The sequence below is a fragment of the Moschus berezovskii genome, chromosome 22 (genome assembly GCF_049115385.1).
Source record: "Moschus berezovskii isolate FMDL1 chromosome 22, NW_MosBer_1.0, whole genome shotgun sequence".
Taxonomy (NCBI): domain Eukaryota; kingdom Metazoa; phylum Chordata; class Mammalia; order Artiodactyla; family Moschidae; genus Moschus; species Moschus berezovskii.
Window position 1 is genome coordinate 2,640,724 of NC_142481.1, and position 21,066 is coordinate 2,661,789.

At 54.5% G+C, this 21,066-nt stretch overlaps 1 protein-coding gene and 1 long non-coding RNA gene across 6 annotated transcripts; one reads left to right on the top strand and one right to left on the bottom strand.

The window, feature by feature from the left end:
* Window positions 1–2,207: 2,207 nt before the first annotated feature.
* Window positions 2,208–15,524, bottom strand: LOC148774260 (uncharacterized). The gene is made up of 2 exons (XR_016035880.1): window positions 15,146–15,524; window positions 2,208–3,227 (listed from the first exon to the last, which is right to left on the bottom strand). It is a non-coding gene; the product is annotated as an uncharacterized LOC148774260 (long non-coding RNA).
* CDC42EP5 (CDC42 effector protein 5) lies at window positions 15,434–20,780 on the top strand. 5 transcript variants are annotated; one of them, XM_055410735.2, is made up of 6 exons: window positions 15,434–15,597; window positions 15,811–15,952; window positions 16,859–16,974; window positions 19,426–19,589; window positions 19,748–19,864; window positions 20,249–20,780. In XM_055410735.2, exon 6 carries the CDS (start codon window positions 20,249–20,251, stop codon window positions 20,708–20,710), a length of 462 nt encoding a protein of 153 aa, XP_055266710.2. In that variant the 5' UTR covers window positions 15,434–15,597; window positions 15,811–15,952; window positions 16,859–16,974; window positions 19,426–19,589; window positions 19,748–19,864; the 3' UTR covers window positions 20,711–20,780. The 5 variants fall into 5 exon arrangements, with proteins under 5 accessions (XP_055266710.2, XP_055266711.2, XP_088686573.1 ...); XM_088830447.1 differs by lacking the exons at window positions 15,434–15,597; window positions 19,748–19,864 and adding an exon at window positions 17,519–17,668 and having other exon boundaries at window positions 15,816–15,952; window positions 16,870–16,974; XM_055410736.2 differs by lacking the exons at window positions 15,434–15,597; window positions 16,859–16,974; window positions 19,748–19,864 and having other exon boundaries at window positions 15,812–15,952.
* Window positions 20,781–21,066: the final 286 nt, after the last annotated feature.

The window sequence follows — 21,066 nt, forward strand, 5'->3', positions numbered from 1 at the left end:
CGGACGTGAGGTCCGTCCACGTGTCAGCGATGGCGGTGTGGGTGGGCGTCACGGAGAAAGGTGTGAGGTCTCCCGGGTGTGGAATTCAGAGAGCGCTGAGCGGGCTGAGATCGTGCTCGGGGAACGGAAGATGAAACTCTGACTCGGGCAGAGACGGGGGTCTGCTTTCTGCACACTCAAGGCCGGGTCACCCCTTACCCATTCTCACAGTCGGAATGTGTGTTTCAGCTGTGTACTTATTACAGCCAATAGACCCCCAAAGTCTAAGGCCTCCTGATAGGAATTAGTGCCTCCCTCAGTAAACAGGTGAAGCTGATTCCAGCTCAGCACGGTGGTGATTTAAAATGCTGTGTGTTTTCAAAATGTAAGGGATAGTGAGGGAGCCATCAGGAGACGCCTGGCTGTTGAAAAGATACTTTGCAACTCACAGTTCCCAGGAGGAGGGGCCGTGGATGCCACCCACCAGGGTCACATGAGGAAGCTCCAGAGACAGAAAGGAGATGGAGTGAGAGGGGAATGTGGGCAAGAGCCTTTACTGTGGTTGCCACAAGAAGGAATGGACAAAAAAAAAAAAAGGTAAGCAGCTTGGGATTGGCTGGTTTAATGATTTCAGCGGGTTGTGGGGTGCAGGAGGTGTCCCTTGTTGGCCTGTACCTGGCCCCGGAGTGTCAAGGGCAGGTGGATAGTGGCCCAGACTGTGGAGTCCTGTAAAAGAGGTGATGGGTGTGTGGATTCTGGATTGACTGGTTTGTGTTTGATAATTGCTTGGCTCGGTGGTAAAGAATCTCTCTGCCAATGCAGGAGACTCGGGTTCAATTTTTGGACTGGCAAGGTCCCCTGGAGAAGGCAATGTCAAGTCATTCCAGTATTCCTGCCGGGGAAATCCCATGGACAGAGGAACCTGGAGGGTTACAGCACATGGAGCTGCAAGAGTCTAACACGACTTTGCAACTAAACGACAACCGTTTGACAAGAGCACCAGGAAGAGGATTCCTGCTAAGAAGCAGGTAGGGGGCGGGGGAGGAAGAGGGAGCCAGGAGGCCAGAGCAAGTGACTCAGACCTATTAGTGGCTCATCCAGGAAAAGGTGTGTCCAGTTTGAACCCTAAAATTAAAGGTCCAGTTATTTTGCAGGCAAAATGAGTTTATTTAGGAACGGCCGAGGAGTTGCAATTCAGGACATTCAAACTGGCAAACCAGCGTCAAATCCAGAGAGCAATGGAGAGGAATGTTACTTTATACAGAAAAAATGAGGATGCTTGAGAGGATGTGCTTTAAATGCAAATCTGTTAGAGAAAAGCAAGCTATGCAGGTGGGATAATGTCTCATTGGCTGGACTGTGGCTGTTGCTGACTGGCTAAAATTTCAGTGTTTCTGATTGGCTCAGCTATGGCTGTTTCTGATTGGTCTGTGGCTGTATCTCATTGGCTGGAATGTAGCTGTTTCTCATTGGCTAAAATTTTGCAGTTTCTGAATGGCTAACCTGTGGCTGTATCTCATTGGCTAGACTGTAGCTGTTTCTCATTGGCTCATCTGTGACTGTTTCTCATTGGCTGACTTTTCACTGTTTCTGATTGGCTCACTTGTGGCTGTTTCTCACTGACTGGTCTGTGGCTGTATCTCATTGGCTGGACTGTGGCTGTTTCTCATTGGCTAAAATTTTGCTGTTTCTGATTGGCTCATCTGTGACTGTTTCTCATTGGCTGGATTGTGTCTCTCTCTCATTGGCTAAAATTTCACTGTTTCTGATTGGCTCATCTGTGCCTGTATCTCATTGGCTGGATTGTGCTGTTTCTCATTGGCTAAATTTTGCTTCTTCTGATTGGCTCATCTGTGGCTATTTCTCATTAACTGAATTTTCACTGTTTCTTATTGCCTGGGCTGTGGCTGTTTCCAAATCAGGAAAGGAGTACTTCAAGCCTATATATTGCCACCCTGCTTATTTAATTTATATGCAGAGTACATCATGCAAAATGCTGGGCTGGATGAAGCACAAGGTGGAATCAAGATTGCCGGGAGAAATATCAATAACCTCAAACATGTAGATGACACCACCCTTACGGCAGAAAGCGAAGAAGAACTAAAGAGACTCTTGATGAAAGTGAAAGAGGAGAGTGAAAAAGTTGGCTGACAACTCAACATTCAGAAAACTAAGATCATGGCATCTGGTCCCATCACTTCATGGCAAATCGGTGAGGAAACAATGGAAACAGTGAGAGACTTTATTTTGGGGGCTCCAAAATCACTGCAGACGGTGACTGCAGCCATGAAATTAAAAGACATTTGCTCCTTGGAAGGAAAGTTATGACTAACCTAGACAGCATATTAAAAAGCAGAGACATTACTTTGCCAACAATGGTCAGTCTAGTCAAAGCTATGACTTTTCCAGTAGTCATGTATAGATGTGAGAGTTGGACTATAAAGAAAGCTGAGTGCTGAAGAATTGATGCTTTTGAACTGTGGTGTTGGAGAAGACTCTTGAGAGTCCCCTCGACTGCAAGGAGATCCAAACAGTCCATCCTAAAGGAATTCAGTCCTGAATGTTCGTTGGAAGGACTGATGCTGAAGCTGAAACTCCAATACTTTGGCCAACTGCTGTGAAGAACTGACTCATTTGAAAAGAACCTGTTGCTGGGAAAGATTGAAGGTGGGAGAAGGTGACAACAGAAGGTGAGATGGTTGGATGGCATCACCCTCTGGATGGACATGAATTTTGAGCAAGCTCTGAGAGTTGGTGATGGACAGGGAGGCCTGACCTCCTGCAGTCCATGGGGTCTCAATGAGTCTGCTGGACTGAGCAACTGAACAGTGGATGTTTCTCATTGGTGGGACATTCACCATGTCTCATTGGCTGAAATTTCCCTCTTTTTCATTGACTGGGCTGTGATGGCTGTTTCTTATTATCTCATCTGTGGCTGTGTCTCGTTGGCTGGACATTCGCTGTGTCTCATAGGTTGAAATTCCCTGTTTCTCATTGGCTGGGCTGTGGCTGCGTCTCATTGGCTGGATAGTCGCTGTGTCTCATAGGCTGAAATTCCCTGTTTCTCATTGGCTGGGCTGTGGCTGTATCTCATTGGCTGGACAGTTGCTGTGTCTCATTGGCTGAAATTCCCTGTTTCTCATTGGCTGGGCTTTGGCTGTTTCCCATTGGCTGAACTGCTTTTCATTGGCTGGGTCGGCCTATTTTTCATTGGCTGTACTGTGACTGCTTCTCATTGGTGGCTGTTGCTGGACAAGAAGAAAAAAAATCATCATTTTTCCGCTGGGTTGTAAAGTAACCATCCTCCTACCCAGCAGTATGAGGTAAGCTGCAGCAGAGAGCAACGGTGAAAGAGCTCCGCCTTGGGGCTTCCCAACTCCGTTTTCAATTCATTTTTACTGTAAATATATCACATATGTTAAAGCATCAACTTTACAGAAACCTGAAACAGGGCTAACACAAGAGGTACAGGGCGCTCTACTCCACCGTCATCCTGGGAGCCGGGCCCCACACTCAGTGTGTGCTGCCGAGGCCGCCCAGGGCATCCGTTTCCACCAGCAGAAGGGCCAACAGTGAGGATCTTGTGAGGGAGGGTTTGGGGCCAGGCCTGGAAGCGGCTCCGTGCATCCTGCTCACTGTGAACGTCTTCCCAGGACACGCATAACTGCAAGGAGGCTGGGAGATCACCTCGCTGGGAGCCCAGGAAGGGAGGGCATGGGGCTGGTGGCAGCCGCAGTCCTGTCACACGGGGGCCACCTCCCCTATGGGCACCTGGGGGTCACACTGTGGGGGTGTTTCTAGTCTCCACTGCTTCTACTCGACCTCCTCTTACACAGAGGCTCTAGGGACACAGAAAATAGACTCTGAAGAATTTATTCTTTCACAAGCTAGTGGAAACAGAAGGAAACATCCCTGCAAGGAGATGCACAGAATTCAGTGAGGCATTCAAGCCCAGAGGAGCCCACGAACGGAGGTGGTGCTGCGGATGGACACCCACTCAGGTAAGCAGGCACCAGCTGCTGTGTTACCTTAGGTGCAAAAGGGGTCTTTGCAGGTGTGACTGAGTTAAGGCTCTTGTGAAGGGGAGATGACCTTGGATATTCTAGGTGGACCCAATGTAATCTCCAGGGTTCTTACAAGAGAGAAGCAGGAGGGTCAGAGAGTGAGGAGATGAGACGTGACCCCAGAAGCAGGAGTCCTAGTCAGAGGGAGGATCTGAAGATGGAGGAAGGGGCCATGAGCCAAGGAGTGCGGACAGCCCCCAGACGCTGCAAAAGGTAAAGGAATGGAGCCTCCCCTGGAGCCTCCAGAAGGAACACAGCCCTGCCCACCCCGGATTTCAGCCCCGTGTAACTGATCTCAGACTTCTGACATCCTGAACTGTAGGGTAATAAGCTGCGTTGTTTGGTGCTGCTATGTGAGTGGTAATTTCTTACAGCAGCAGTTGTACGCTTGTTGGGATGAATGGCCTCCAATCCCAAATCTGATGGGCATTAGCCTGGTGAGGGGTGAAGTTCAGGTCAAGGACAGTGTCCTACAGCTGCTGGGCCCTCTCGTGTTTGGGGAAATGCACGGCGTCCAGTGGGGATGAACTGGGGTGGGGTGGGAGATGGGGGCCTGCCTCTTCCTCTGGGTGGAGCTAAAGCCTGAGGGGCCCTTCCTGTGCAGCCATGGCCTCACCAACTTCCTCGGCCAGCCCACCGTGCCCAAGAGTGCAGGTGTCTAGGTGAAGGTGCAGAGCTGCCCCAGCTGCATACAGCTCCCATCCCTTCACAAGCACACAGCCATGCATGCACAAATGCACTCATATGTACCCAAACACATCTGCACAGTGTAAAGTGTATAAATGCATGCTGCTGCTGCTGCTGCTGCTAAGTCACTTCAGTCGTGTCTGACTCTGTGTGACCCCATAGACGGAAGCCCACCAGGTTCCCCCGTCCCTGGGATTCTCCAGGCAAGAACACTGGAGTGGGTTGCCATTTCCTTCTCCAATGTGTGAAAGTGAAGTCGCTCAGTCGTGTCCGACCCTTAGTGACCCCACAGACTGCAGCCTACCAGGCTCCTCCATCCATGGGGTTTTCTAGGCAAGAGTACTGGAGTGGCTTGCCGTTGCCTTCTCCAGTATACATGCATACATACCCCCTAAATGCACGTACCCACACAGAGACATATATGGACACACTGTACGCACGCATACACTAGTCTGGGGTCTAGTCTGGCTGCCTTGGACTGGTTCCGGCCTTCCCTGGAGTCCTGTCCCTTTGGACAAGAACCTGTAAGCTCCTTTCTGCATAGGAAAAGGGGCGGAGGCTCTGAGAAGGTCCGGGAAGTGCTGCCCACGATGGGCCGTCCTGGCATCATCCTAGGTGCCCGGTGCAGGGTCATCTAGCCGGGTGAGTGCTGCTCCCGGGGTCCTTATGAGTGTCACAGACACCCCGGTGCCCTGTGCCTGCCAGCCCCGTGTTGCGCTCTCACAGTCCCCGAGCCAAGCCTGGGAGAGGGCTGCACCCTGACCCCAGCACAGAGCCCCCCAGACACCCCTGCAGGCAGGGGTCAGCTACTCACCAGCCGAGGAGCAGCACTGAGCGGTGGGGGAGCTGACGCCTCCAGGAGGTCCCGTGGAGGGGGGGGACAGGAGAAGGACTGGTGCTGTGTAGGGGCTGCCCAGGGTCTGCCCCACTCAGCCTGGCGCCTCTCCATCCTGAGCATCCGACTGCGGGCGCATGGCCCTCACTCAACCCCAGACAACACGCCGAGATTCCTGAGCAAAGGGGGCCGGGGCCAGACATGACGGAGCCCCCTGCTCCATCGTGCTGGGGCCACACCCTCTGCACCTCCCGGAGCTGTGCCCCGCATCACTGCCCAGACTCTTCATGGTGACCTCCTCTGGGGGTGGGGGGTCAGAGTGTGCTGGACAGACCCTGACTCCAGGACACCCTGGGGGCTGACCACACACAGGACAGGCACGGCCTCACCCCAAAAGTCACCTGAAGCACCATCCAGCCCTGGTCAGGGGTCCCCTGGACCTTGTGACTTTCTCGGTGAGGGGTAGACCACACCACGGGGGGCACTCGGCCTGGAGGAGCCACACACTCTGACCCTTGTCTGGGGGACAAGACACAGGTTCCCCTGAAGGGGTCTGTCTCCCCCATCTCTGGAAGCCCACTCCCCAGCAGCCCAGCAGGGTAGGCTCTGTGCCCCCCACCACCGATGCTGGGGCTCAGTGTCCAGGCCCCCGTGATGTCTGGTGAGACCAGGTTCAGGGACCTGAGCCAGGCGTGGAGGTGGGGGCTACTCTTCATTGCACTGAGTGGCCTTCTCAGTGCACAAGCTCTAGGGCGCGTGGGCTCAGTATTTGTGGCACACAGGCTTTATTTGCTCCGTGGCATGTGGAATGTTCCCCGGGGCCAGGGACCCTGCATTGGCAGGCAGATTCCTATCCATGGGACCAGCAGGAAGTCCAAGGTGTTGTCTTCTGATGGCAGGACTGTCGTCAGTCTGATCCTCATATCCTGCATTATTGAGCTTCCCTCCCTCCTGAACAGTTCTGCCGCCTCCTCTGTTGGCCCCCATACCCCCGACCTATATCTGGACGTCCAACCCCAGGGAGGCAGACTCTGCGGCTGCTGTCCGCGGTGCTGACCGGGATCCCGTGGTTGAGTCTGGTTTCAGCACCATGGTCAGAGTCTATGAAGGTAAGGCAGACTCCACCGTTTCCTGTTGTCTCGGTTGGCCAGTTTTCATCAGCTGAGCCCCATTCGTGGTTCTCTTGTGTGGTCTCCACGCAGGAGTCAAACAAAACATCCAACCAGAGCATGCGGGTAAACTGGACAAACACCCAGAGGGCGGTAGTAGTTGACAGTGACTCAAATTCTGTTTGTGATCCATGCACCTGAAGAGGAGTAAAGGGCAGAAGCTCATGGTGCTGGGGCCGCGCTCAGCGTCACCACCGCTGGAGAAACCAGGGGTCATATGATGTTCGTTTTCCTCTACCCCCTCAGAACTGTCTCCTACCAGACCAGGGTCAGCATACCAGATACCTAGGTGTGGCCCAAAGATAACAGACTGAGCTCACACCAAAGTAGGTTTCAAAACGCAGATCTGCTTCTCGCTAGCTCTGTGTCCTCGGGAACGTCGTCATGCCTCCCTGAGGCTCACTTTGCTTTTCTGTGAAATGGCAATAACAATGGTGTCTGCTTCATGGGAAGCAGATGGTCAGAGACTGTTATATTCTGTTTCTCATAGGAGGCGAGCAGTTTGGCATCCAGATTGTATCATAGTTCTGACTGATGCTGACGCTCCAATACTTTGGCCACCTGATGCGAAGAACTGACTCATGGGAAAAGACCCTGATGCTGGGAAAGATTGAAGGCAGGAGGAGAACGGGGCGACAGAGGATGAGATGGTTGGATGGCATCACTGACTCGATGGACATGAGTTTGAGTAAACTCCGGGAGTTGGTGATGGACAGGGAGGCCTGGCGTGCTGCAGTCCATGAGGTCACAAAGAGTCAGAAGCCACTTAGCAACTGAACAACAACTGCCTTTTATTAACTTTGTGACTTAGACAAAGCCATGCCACTACTTTGTCATCTATCAAATGAAGATAATGCCAGGACCTGCTCTGTAGGGTTTTCGTGAGAAACAATGCTTTACATGTGATGCGTGGAGTAAAATGTCTGGCACGTACTGAGCATGCATTCAAGGCAGTGGGCTGTTATCCCTGCTATTACCATCACCGTCATCACCAGGCACCTAGACACAGTCTGAAAAACTGCTTCTCTTTGGTAATGAGTGCAGCTTTTATGAATTATTCTTGGGGTTTTTGTGAGGGTCCTTAGACCTCTGACACTGATGAAGAAACTAAAGCTACAAGCTGAAAAGTGACTTGCCTAGGAAACTGGGGCTCCAATCAAGGCCGTCTGACACCAATGCGTGGTCCCACCTGCCAGCATTTAGCAGCAAGGCAGGAAGAACCTTAGCAGTCCCCCACCCCCATCCCCAGATGGAAGACCAGGGGTTTGCACAGATTCTCTCTCGGCCCTTCCCTATTTCCTCAGCTTTGCTGATTGTGCCCGGATACGCCCTTCCTTCATGGAACCTGCAATGGATCCCAGGAGCTTTTCCTGCTGGCATTGCAGCCAGGAGGCAGGAACTGCAGACAGTCATTTGGAAATATTGTCGGTTATCAAAACCACGGGGAGGAGGAGCTCTGGCATCCAGTGGGTGGAGCCCTAGGGCTGAGCTGAGCATCCCACAGTGCACAGGACCCTTCACCCCACAAAGAATGACCCAGCCCCAGATGCCAATAGCTCTGGGTGAGGAAACGCTGGTCTGTGTGTTTGTAATAGACCAACACAAAATTGGAAGGTGTATACCCCACACCGGTTTCATGAGAATTGGATTGGATGAGGTCATCAAAACCTTATTGGTTAGGGTTATTTTTCCTTTCTCCCTTTACAGGGACAGGGGATTCCCAAGCGGTCCACTGGTTAGGGCTCTGCACTGTCACTGCCGAGGGTCTAGGCTCTGTCCCTGGTGGGGGAACTAAGATCTCACAATCTGTGTGATGCGGTTTCCCCACCACCACCACCCCCAACCTTCCTTTCTGTCTTTATAAGGAAGGAGTATCATTTATGTAACTGAAAAGTACATTTACAAAACAGAAACAAAACTAGCAGTGGGCGTATCCAAACCAAAGAAACAAAACTGCTTCTGAACTGGGGTGAGGTTGGGGGGTGGTGTTGGGGGCTTGCAGGAAGCCCTGAGAGCGTGCAGCTGGAAGCAGCGGGAGCTCCAGAGGCTGGCCGCAGCCCTAGGGCTCCGCCTGTGGACGGTGGACGCGACCCGCCTCTCTCTTGCCTCTCTCGGGATCTCTCTTTCTGCCTTTCCCTCCCTCGTGCTCAGTCTCACTGGGTCTGCCCCTCCCCTCCCTGGCGCCCTCCCTTCCCGCTCTGCCTCTAGAAGGAGGCTCTTTCAAGGTCCTTTTGATTCTTGGAAATAATTCCTGATGGCAAAACATGAACCCCAGGTCACTCCTCCTCTGTTCGCATCCCTGAGCAACAGGGGAGATTCCACACCATTTCCGGTGTGGGCCAGCGCATTTCCGGTGTGGGCCAGTGCATTTCTGGTGTGGGCCAGTGCACTGCCAGCCTCTGACTCTCCCCGGCCCTTGGGAGGGGCCCTGCCACGCTGACTGTTTCCTCATCCGCTCAGTGGTCCTAATGCACAGCACCTGCCTCGTAGGTTGGTTCAAGGCCTAAATGAGAGAACACGGCAGCAGGGCTTGGGACAGAGCCGCACACAGCACGGTGTTCCGTAGATGTTGTCCTGCAGTTCGACCCCCGGGTCGGGAAGATCCTCTGGAGAAGGGAATGAAGACCCCCTCCAGTGTTCCTGCCTGGAGAATCCCATGGACAGCGTGCTACAGTCCACAGGGTCACAAAGAGTCGGACACAACTGAGCAACTGACACTTTCAGATCTGGACCAGCTTCCCGTCCCTTCCCAGCACAGCTGAACCTCGTCACCCAGGCCGGGGCCAGCAGGGAAGAGCCCCACAAGCACCCCCGCCTACTAGTCCAGACTGCAGCCGCCCCTCCGCCCTCCCTCCTGCTTTCCAAGCGGAGCCCCCGCTGGAGAGCTAAACCCTCCTCAGGGCTACGCGACACCTGGACCACTGGCCCAGTGGCGATTTCGTTGTAGAGTCAATATGAAATACCATTACAATTTTAGTTCTGGCCCCACTAGCTATAGTTCAAGTGCTGACAGCCTACCGGACATGCCCATCATTCCAGAAGGTTCTGTTCAGTTCAGTTCAGTGGCTCAGTCATGTCCGACTCTTTGAGACCCCATGGACCGCAGCATGCCAGGCCTCCCTGTCCATCACCAACTCCCAGAGTCCACCCAAACCCATGTCCATTGAGTTGGGGATGCCATCCAACCATCTCATCCTCTGTCATCCCCTTCTCCTTCCTCCTTCAATCTTTTCCAACATCAGGGTCTTTTCCAGTGAGTCAGCTCTTCACGTCAGGTGGCTAAAATATTGGAGTTTCAACTTCAACATCAGTCCTTACAATGAACAGCCAGGACTGATCTCCTTTAGGATGGACTGGTTGGATCTCCTTGCAGTCCAAGGGACTCTCAAGAGTCTTCTCCAACACCACAGTTCAAATACATCAATTCTTTGGCGATCAACTTTCTTCACAGTCCAACTCTCACATCCATACATGACCACTGGAAAAACCATAGCCTTGACTAGATGGACCTTTGTTGGCAAAGTAATGTCTCTGCTCTTTAATATGCTGTCTAGGTTGGTCATAACTTTCCTTCCAAGGAGTAAGCGTCTTTTAATTTCATGGCTCCAATCACCATCGGCGGTGATTTTGGAGCCCAGAAAAATCAAGTCAGCCGCTGTTTCCACTGTTTCCTCATCTATTTGCTATGAAGTGATGGGACCAGATGCCATGATCTTAGTTTTCTGAATGTTGAGCTTTAAGCCAACTTTTTCACTCTCCTCTTTCACTTTCAACAAGAGGCTCTTTAGTTCTTTCACTTTCTGCCATAAGGGTGGTGTCATCTGCATATCTGAGGTTATTGATATTTCTCCCGGCATTCTTGATTCCAGCTTGTGCTGAAGGTTCTGTGGGACGGATCTTTTCCCCTCCTGCTCCGAGGTCCTGTCCATCATAGAACCATCCTCTCCTGTATTTTCCATCTCTCCTCAGGGTCAGCCTGCCTGAGTTCAAATCCCACCCACACAGCTTTACAACTGCATGAGCTAAGTTTCCCAAGACAAAACAAAGCGGAAAACCCAATGGGAATAGTAATACCACCCTCCTCTCACCCACAGAACTCTGAAGATTAAGTTTACAGAAGCAGAGAGGTTAGAACTGCTCCTAAACGATTCCAACCCTTCCATGGGTGTTAGCTGCTATTTTTGTTGTTGTTATGTACTTTCTTCAAGATGCTGAAATAAGTTCATAGCTCCTGTTTAAAATCTGCATGAATGAGTTCCAAAAGAAATTGCCAAGTGGGAAAGCAGTGGTGGCCCAAAGTCACCCAGTGGAAGCCCTTTTGTGTGTGTTTAGCAGCTGTGTCTTTGGCCACACAGGGTCTTGGTTGTGGCATGTGCGATCTAGTTCCCTGACCAGGAATTGAACCCGGGGCCCCCTGCATTGGGAGCATGGAGTCTTAGCCCCTGGACTACCAGGGAAGCCCCTCCTTTGTGTATTTAAAATGTATTTACTTAGAGCACTGCGTTGATCAGCTGCTCTCAGCCAGAGGCTTTATCCCCCTTCTGGGGACCGTTTGGAAACAGTGATGAGTCTAAATCACAGGGAGGGAGCGCTACTAGCATCGGTGGGCGGAGCCCTGGGACCCTGCCAAGCACCCCCCAGTGCACAGGCCGCCCCCACCACAAGCAGTGACCCAGCCCCAAATGCCAGTAGCTCCCAGTGCCGAACCACGGGTCTACCAGCAAGAGCTCAACCCGAACCACGGGTCTATGCGCAAGAGCTCAACCCGGCTGAATGGTGCATTGTTGTTTAGTCGCTCAGCCGTGCCCGACTTGTTGCCACCCCATGGACTGTAGCCTGCACGCTCCTCCATCCATGGGATTTTCTAGGCAAGAATACTGGAGTGGGTTGCCATTTCCTCCTCCAGGGGGATCTTCCTGACCCAGGGATCAAACCCAGGGATCTCCTGCACTGCAGGCAGACTCTTTACCATTAGCCACCAGGGAAGCCCCTGGAAGGTATATACCTCAAACTAATTACTTGGTCTTGGACTGGACAAGATCATCAAAACCTTATTGCTGCTGCTGCCACTAAGTCGCTTCAGTCGTGTCCGACTCTGTGTGACCCCATAGACAGCAGCCCACCAGGCTCCCCTGTCCCTGGGATTCTCCAGGCAAGAACACTGGAGTGGGTTGCCATTTCCTTCTCCAATGCATGAAAGTGAAAATTGGAAGTGAAGTCACTCAGTCATGTCCAACTCTTAGCTACCCCATGGACTGCAGGCCACCAGGCTCCTCCATCCATGGGATTGTCCAGGCAAGAGCACTGGAGTGGGTTGCCATTGTCTTCTCCCAAAACCTTACTGCTGCTGCTGCTGCTAAGTCACTTCAGTCGTGTCTGACTCTGTGCGACCCCATAGATGGCAGCCAACCAGGCTCCGCCGTCCCTGGGATTCTCCTGGCAAGAACACTGGAGTGGGTTGCCATTTCCTTCTCCAATGTGTGAAAGTGAAGTCACTCAGTCGTGTCCGACTAGTAGTGACCCTATGGACTGCAGCCCACCAGGCTCCTCTGTCCATGCGATTTTCTAGGCAAGAGTACCGGAGTGATTTGCCATTGCCTTCTCAGAAAACCGTACTAGCCAGCGTTTTTTTCTCTTTTTCAAGAAGGATGTGTTCAGGTATCCTTTATGTAACTAAAAATTACTTTTTTGAAAAAAAGAAACAAAATAGTAACAAATGCCTCCAAACCAAGCAAAGAAACAAAATCCCTTCTCTGACCCCTTCCTCTTCCTCTGGATACCGTCTCCTTCTCCTTCCTTCCTGGGATTCCCAAACCCTCCTCCTTGTCTCCCCCCTCTCCCCCACAGCAAGCGGGCTTCCACCCCCCCAGGCCCCACGGGCGGTTCTCACTCAGGCCACCGGTGGCCTCTGGCTTGCTATCAATCCAGTGGAATTTTTTTTTTTAATCGGCCTGGTCTGCCCTGAGCCTGCAGCGAGGGGGCGTGTGTCCTCCCACGTCCCCTTCTCTGGCGCCGCCGGGCTCCGGTGCATGTCCCCCGCCTTTCTCATCCCTCACTGTCATCGATCGCAGCTGCTTCGTCTCAGGCCTCTGTTCTTCCCACTTCAACCAGAACCAACGACAGAGTTTTCAGGGTGCGTAGCAAAGGAAGATGCGGGGTCCCTTGTTCAAAAGGATTAATAGTTTCAAGATAGAGCAAACCATTAAACAAGCACAGGGCCCTTCTGGGCAGGGCGCCCCCGGGACCGTGCAGGTGCTCCCCTTTGCTCTGGTGCAGCTGACTGCCCTTCCCTCTGCTCTGGCTCAGGGTCTCTGGGGTCTCTTGTCCTCCTGCTCCTCCTCCCAGGCTCTCCAGCTTGGTGGTTGCCCCAGCATCCCCCGCGACATGCCCTCTGAAGGTCCTTGGGGTAGACAGAACGCACGTCTAAAGATGTCCAGGCAAAAATCCCTGGAACCTGTGACTAGGTTCTGTCTGTGCTAAGCAGCTTCAGTCGTGTCCGGCTCTTTGAAACCCCACGGACTGTAGCCCACCAGGCTCCTCTGTCCGTTCTATTTCCCAGGTAAGAATACTGGAGTGGGTTGCAATTTCCTTCTGCAGGGGATCTTCTCAACCCAGGGATCGAACCAGGGTCTCCTGTGTCTCCTGCACTGAAGCTGGATTCTTGTGTGTGTGTTTTTAGCTACATTAGGCATTTGTGGCAGCATGCGGACTTTCTCTAGTTTCCGTGCCCGGGCCCCCGTCGCGGGGGGTGCTCTTGTGGAGCGGGGGCGCTCTTGTGGAGCGCGGGCTCTGGCTCCTGGTTGTCAGTGGTCGCCATGCCAGGGCGCAGTGCCTGCGGCTCACAGCCCCTAGAGCGCAGGCTCGGTGGTTGTGGCTCCAGGGCTCAGTAGCTCTCCAGTATGTGGGATCTTCTGGGATCAGGGATCGAACCCATGTCCCCTGCATTGGCAGGCGGGTTCACAACCCCTAAGCCCCTGGGAGGGCACAGACACCTCAGCAGCAGGTAACGTGTACCGATCACGGAGTAACGCATTAGATCCAGCCATTACCATGTATAACCTGTTATCCAGGTTGACCTCTCATAATCACGTGAGCCCTGGAAGCAGAGGACCTTCTCTGGCCAGAGGCAGGAGGACAGTGGAGCAGGCCTGCCAATCAGGGAGTCTGACGCCCAAGAGGGACTCAAGCGGGGACAGAGTGAACGCAGCAAAAGGACACAGGCAGCCTGTCGCAGCAGACCAGGCGCAGACCAGACCAGGTGGCGGAGTTTGTTTGTCTGCTTGAGGTGATGAGTGTTTTTGGAACCAGACAAAGGTGATGGTTGTGCGACACTGAGAATATATTAAATCCCTTTTAAATGATGCAATGCAGTTTGAATCCAAACATCAATAGAAAATAACTAAAATGCTGTTATTTAAACGTTTATCTCGGCTCCCGAGGTTTGGGTGACCACTCTCCCACCTCCACATTAAACTTTGCCTTGAATGTGAAAGAAAAAAAGTGTCAGTCGCTCAGTCGTGTCTGCCTCTTTGCGATTCCATGGACCATAGCCCGCCAGGCTCCTCTGTCCGTGGGATTCTCCAGGCAAGAATACTGGAGTGGGTTGCCCTGCCCTCCTCCAGGGGATCTTCTCCACTCGGGGATGGAACCCGGGTCTCCTGCATCGCAGGCGGATTCTTTTCTATCTGAGCCACCGTCCCAGCCTGTTCCAGCCCATCCCCCTTCTGGACTGTGAAGTGGACTCTCTGCCCCTTCAAGTTCTGACCCTGTTTTTCCCGCTTAATACCCGACTCAGGACAAATCAGAAGCTCCCCGTGGCTTCCAACCCCGATCTCTCCAGGTAAACCAGGCTCCACCTGGCGGCCTGGCCCGCTCCCTCCGGTCCTAGGCCCTGTAAACACGAACTCCTCCCGCTTCGGAAGATTCAGGTCAAGCCACACCTCCTCCTTATCTAGGACCCTCCCTGCTCTCGGCTGCAAAGGTGGCTCAGACGGTAAAGCGTCTGCCTGCAATGTCGGAGACCTGAGTTCGAGCCCTGGGTGGGGAAGATCCCTCTCCAGTATGTTTGCCTGGAGAATCCCCAAGGACAGAGGAACCGGGTGGGCCCCAGCCCACGGGGTCGCAAAGAGTCGGACACGACTGAGCACCTTCTCTTTCTTTCCCTCTTCTCCAGCGCCTCCATCCCAGCTCACAACCGAGCCGGCCTCCTCCCCGGAGTGGGGCTTTCCCCGCACTCACCCCCTAGGGTATCGTCCTCCCCTCCACCCCACTATGAGCCTTCTCATCACCGCTCGGCGCGGGCCCCCAGCGAAGTGACGCCTAGGCCCGGACCTTCAACTCCCCAACGCAGGCAGGGAGCCGCCCTCCGCGGCCACCTCCACCCGCTCCTACCGCCGGTCTCACTGCCTGACCTTGTCGGCTTCTCTCTCTCTTCAGGCCCCACACTCGCTCCTCCAACCGCTGCAATCTGGAAGAAATTACTCTTTCCAAACAGCCAGACTTCCCCACTTGCAGGAAATTCCAGGCTGGCAGGGGAGGGGCCGGGCTGGGGGGCCGCCCCGTCCATCCAATCCCCCACCCCCTCCGCGGTCCTTCCCCCTGCACATCCAGTCTCGGCCACAGCCCGCCCCCACACTCTGCCTGGAGGGGCCTCCGCTTTTCCGCCGCGGCTTTTTAGTCCTTAAATCCTAGAGGCCAGCTTTTGGAGGGGGTGGCAGGGGGAATAAGGGAGGCCTGGGAGGGGCCTGCTGCCTTAACCCTCTCGGCCCCAGGCGGGCCGAGCTGGCCTGGGCGGGAACTCTGCGCCCCTCTGGGCTCCCATCATGGCCCCCGAGAGGGGCTGACGCTTCCGTTCCCGGTGCAGGTAAAGAGGGGACCCTGTGGCAGGGTCTGGAGGCGGGCGTGAGGCTCAGACTCCCGGGGCCGGCGGGGGGTGGTCTGGGACCCCGTCACGTCCTGAAGCCGAGGAGGAACTGAGTCAGGGCTCCCGGGATCCAGGAGAGAAGGAGGGCCGCGGCGGGCCGGCCGCCCGGCTCGTGAGTGCCCCTCCAGTTTCCGCCTGCCGGGCCCTTCGCAGGTGAGATCCCGCCCGGAGGAAGGCGGAGGGAGGCGCGGGCCTGGGCCCAGGAGGCGGAGGCGGGCCCCGAACCGAGAGGAGCGGGTCCCGGGCGGAGCCGGAGCCTGAGAGCGCGTCCGCCCGGCTCGGCGAGGACGGCGAGGTGAGGGGGCACTGGCAGCCCCGGGGACCCCGGGCAAGTCCGGGGGGAGCGGGGCAGACAGACGGCCGAAGGGACGGCGGCCGCTGACGCCTGGGCCGCAGCCACGTGGCCTCAGGAAGCGCGCTCTGGAGCCCCAAGGGGGTCGGGGTGGGGTCCCGGTCCCCAGTCCCCCTGCGCCGTCCGGTGGCGCCCGCCTGGTCGCCTCTCCCACGGGGCTGAGAACCAGCCGGGCTGGATGCGGGGCGGGCTGGGGCCCGGGGAGGATGGGGCAGAGCCAGCTGTGCGTCCCCAGCCCCTTGCAGCTGGAGCCTCGGCAGGAAAGTGTTGGGGGCGCGCGGGTCCAGGGGCGCGGCTCCTGCTCTCTGCCCGGCCTGAGGTCGTCACACACAACAGCTCCTCTGTGCGGAGTTGGCCCCGCCACTGGCTCTTTCCGAGCATGACCTCATTGCATCAGGCACACAGGAAGATTCGAGCCTTCCATTTCAGGAGACACCAAGGCTCGGAGAAGTGGACGGACTGCTCCCCACATCCCCTGCGCCCCACCCCAGCCCACCCCGAGTTCTCAGAACTAGCCAGGAGGAACGTTGGCTTTCAAAAACAATTTCTAACTCGTTGTTCTTACCTGGAATGGAGAAAAAGAAAAGCAAACAAACAGGGTCAAGGGTGTAGGTCCCTGGCCTTGATATGAAAGCATTATTATTATTTTCCCACGGGTCTGCTCGCCCTACGCTTTGGGGACTCTGAGCGATCTAACGTCCTTCCAACTCCGGAGTCCGCCTGCTTGCGTTCCAGATTCAGGCGGTAATTGCTGCTGTGTGGTCCAGGGCCAGCTACTTCAGCTCTCTGTGCTCCAAGCTGCCACCCACATCTCCAAACGAACGTAATAGCAGGGTTCTCCCCTCACAGGGGACTGTTAGGAGGACTACATGAGTGCCGAGCGCTCAGACCCCTGCCCGGCCCAGGATCAGTGCTTGGGAAACAGTGTCAGCACCATGAGCGCCCTCTAGGACAGCCCCTTGCAGGTAGGCATTCCAACTCCCCAGTTTTGAGAGGAGCAAACTGAGGTTGAGGTTGAGAAAGTCAGTTCCGGCTGTGTTAAGTGTCAAAAAACAAGTTTTTTTTTTCCCCCTCCTTCTGTCTGTATGGCTTGTGAGAGACCACGATCTTAAGGAGCTGCTAAGTGCTGGAAAATGGCAGAGCTATCACCCTGTATGGTGATGGGAGGACTGGAGGAGGGCAAGGTGGGGGTGGGCAGGGAGAGGAAGCAGTGGCAGAGAGCGTCCAGGGAGGGCCAGTGCATGGGGCACTGGCAGCCGAAGGCATGCCTCTGGGCTCTGGAGGCCCGCAGAGCTGCGTTGTGACCTCGGGCAAGTCACATCCCCTCTCTGAGCATCTGTTTCCTTCTCTGGGACAGGAGAGGATGATCCAAGGTTGGATCATGGAGCACACAGCATTTTCTGTGTGCTGGCTACCATGCCAAGACTTTCCCCGGGGCAATATCTCACCAATTCTTTTGTTTTTTTTGGTTGTACTGATTGGCTAACAGGGTCTTAGTTCCCTAAACAGGGACTGAACCAGTGCCCTTGGCAGTGAAAGCTCATAGTCCTCACAACCGGACTCCTAGGGAATTCCTCCTCACTATTTCTTGCAAAGAGACTATAAATTATCCTATGAGCACCGTTCCATGTTTGAGCTGAGGAAATGAGGTCGGAAAGGGTAAGTGATTTGCCCAAAGCAACCCAGCAGTGTGCACAGTCAGATCCAAGTCTGGGCGGCTGGCTTTCTGAGCTCTGCTCTTTTCACCTGTAATTCACAGCTCAGTGAGACAGGGCACTGCTAGCTCTGAGACAGAAATTTTTTTTTTTTTTTAAACTGTGGATTGTGATTTGTTAATGAGCAGAAGTCAACATTTAAAAAAAAAAAAAAAAGACTAACAGGGAATTCCCTGGTGGTCCAGTGGTTAGGACTCTGGGCTTCCACTGCAGGGAGTGTGGGTTCGATGCCTGGTTGGGGAACTAAGGTCCTGCAAAGCATGGCCAAAATAATAATATAGATTAGAATTGAAACTATCCAAGTGCCTACCACGTGCTGAGTAGTCTCATTTCATAAGATGTTGTTTCCCTTATATACTGGGTGCGATGGGGAAGGAATGGTGATTGTGTTCCAGATTGCAGTAAAATATATTTATTCACCTGGGTGGAGGTTAGGGTATTTTGAGAAGCGCTATAGAGGTGGTCAAGCAAGACTGGTTTTTCAAGAGAAATAAATGTAGAGTGTGTGTGTGTGTTTGAGTAGGGGAGTGGACAGCCCTCAGTCCACAGCCATCTATAATGATTTCAAATCCTTTGGCTTTAATTTCTCTCCACATTACAGATGGTATTTCCCAGGGTGGTGGTTACTGAAAGGACAATGCTTAGCCTGCTTCAGAGGATTTTATCAAATCTAAATGCTGTCCCACAGTTTTGTTTGGGGACACGACTCCCCGCCACCCCCAGTGCTATCACTATCTGCTGGCTGGTGGTATTACAAATATAGTTTTGAGTGTTTCTGTGTGCCCTACAAGGAAGGAAGTGTTTTTCTGCCCACTTTCAGATAGAAAGCAAGCCAAGGGACCACATCATTTATCTCAGTTCAAACAGTTGGCAAAGGGTGGGGCTTCAATTCAAATAGAAAGAATGTTTATTATTATTATTACAACAGTGACTGTTAAAACAAAAGTACAAGGTCATCAAAGTCCCTCCCAGAAGTTCCATAAAAACAGCCAAGTTCCAGGATATGGGCAAAGGTTGGTGGACATATCTATTTGCCATCAAGTCCGCATGCAGTCATGTGGCCATAGGGCGCCTGGTTTATAGTTCATGAGCTGCCAGACTGGAATTTATGCCATTCTTGCTGTGTTTTAACACACGAAATTTTGTATTATTATTAGTTACTCTTAGCAAGAAGTAAGATATTATGTTGCTTGTTTCAAAATCAGATAATTTGACATTGTAAACCACTGTGTCAAATGCTGTGGGCGTAGGGGGGATGGTCTCAGTGGTAAAGGGTTCACCTACAGATACAGGAGATGCAGGTTCGATCCCTGGGTGGGAAGGATCCCCTGGGGGAGGAAATTGCAACCCACTCCAGTGTTCTTGCCTGGAGAACCCCATGGATGGAGGAGCCTGGCCGACTGCAGTCCATGGGGTTGTAAAGAGTCGGACAGGACTGAGTGTGCATTCGGACACACGCACATGCACACACATGTGCAAGTATACAGATTTCCCAGGCCCCCTAAAGCTCCCAAATTAGAATCCTCAGGCCAGCCTACATTATGACTTTTGTGTGTCTCCGGCAAAGCTTTCATGGACATAACTATATGTGTTATATTTTACGACCGCGTTGGTATAAAGACAAACACAATCCAGACATTTTGAAATAAAACACAGCATCCCTCGGCTCAGAAGGGGCTTCTGTACCTTGTGTATTGACAGAGTGGGGAGCTCCCCTCGTCCGAGAGGGTCTCCTCTGCCCTCCTCTGGACTGTGTGAGCTCTGTGGGCCCGGAAGGTGGCGCCGGAGAGGAAGACCTGCGCCTGTCCCCGCCCTGTGCCAGCTGGCGGCCAGCGGCCTCAGTTAAGGACCGGAGGTGCAGAAAGGTAATAATAATAAATTAAAACTGTGTGCGGGCCTCTAGAAGTGTGGCAGGCTCTGGGCACTGTGTCTCTTCCCCTAAAGGACAGGGGCAGCTCTGTCTTAAGGGTGGAGTGATAGTCGCTCAGTCGTGTTCGACTCTTTGTGACCCTATGGACCTTAGCCCTCCAGGCTCCTCTGTCCAGGAAATCCTCTAGGCGAGAGTACTGGAGTGGGTTGCCATTCCCTTCTCCAGGGGACTTCCCGACCCAGAGATCGAACCCGGGTCTTTGCATTGCAGGTAGGTTCTTCACCGTCTGAGCCACCAGGGGAGCCCGCCTTCAGGGTGGAGTTTCCGCCAGCTTTGGGAAGCAGTCTGCAGGCTTGGTGAAGCGTGTTTTGCTGGTTCTCTAGAGTATGAAATCCTCAAACGTTAGTTCTAAGTGCAGTTGACATACAGGCAGACCTAAACTTGAGTCTGAGTTTTGAATCAAACAGCTGTGACGTCGGGCCTCAGTTTCCCCAGCTGTAAAATGGGACTGACCTCCGTACCTTCACCACGGTCGTGCTGTGCGTGTCCAGAGTATCCTTTGCACCGCGGGCTAGGCTAAGGCTGGGAACGCGGCAGGCAGGCCTCGGCAGCGGCCCCGGGGGAAGGCCGTGCTAACCCGCCCCTACCCCGCAGATGCCGGTGCTGAAGCAGTTGGGCCCTGCGCAGCCCAAGAAACGGCCAGAGCGCGGCGCCTTGTCCATCTCCGCGCCGCTCGGCGACTTCCGGCACACGCTGCACGTGGGGCGCGGCGGCGACGCCTTCGGGGACACCTCGTTCCTGAGCCGCCACGGCGGCGGGCCGCCCCCCGAGCCCCGGGCGCCGCCCGCGGGGGCCCCGCGCTCCGCGCCGCCGCCCGCCGTGCCGCAGGCCTCGTCGCCCGCCCTCCGCGCGCCCGCGCCCGCCGACCCGCTGCTGTCCTTCCACCTGGATTTGGGCCCCTCCATGCTGGACGCGGTGCTGGGCGTCATGGACGCGGAGCGCCCGGGCGCCGCTGCCGCCAAGCCCGACGTGGATCCCGGCCCCGGGGCGCAGCACCCCCGGGCCCGCTGCCTCGCCAACGCGGACCTCGAGCCGGACGACGTCATCGGCCTGTAGGCAGCCCCATTCCCTGCGCTCTTACCGCCCAGCGCCCCACTTCTTTCTACATAAACCGACAAGGTCTGTGTCCCGGGTTTCGTCTGTTCACTTTGCACGTGGGGAGCGGTAACGGGACATGGTGACGGGGTCCCGGCGCCCCTAAGAGTCAGGTGTGTCGCTGAGGGGTTCTGGTACCCTCTGGGTGGATGGAGGTAGAAACGCGATGATCCTGGTGTAATGGGGTGCGGCCCCTTTAAGAGGGCCAGGGGCGTGGCCCCGACGTGGTCGCTCCCACCGCCCGGCTTTTTCGGAAAAGTGGGCCGCGCACCCCTGCCGGCCGCACGCGGTCCCGGGCTCGGCCTGACGCCTCCCGG

Bases quoted from the DNA above. Each gene is read 5' to 3' on its own strand.
- CDC42EP5 (XM_055410735.2), top strand. From the start codon at position 20,249: ATGCCGGTGCTGAAGCAGTTGGGCCCTGCGCAGCCCAAGAAACGGCCA.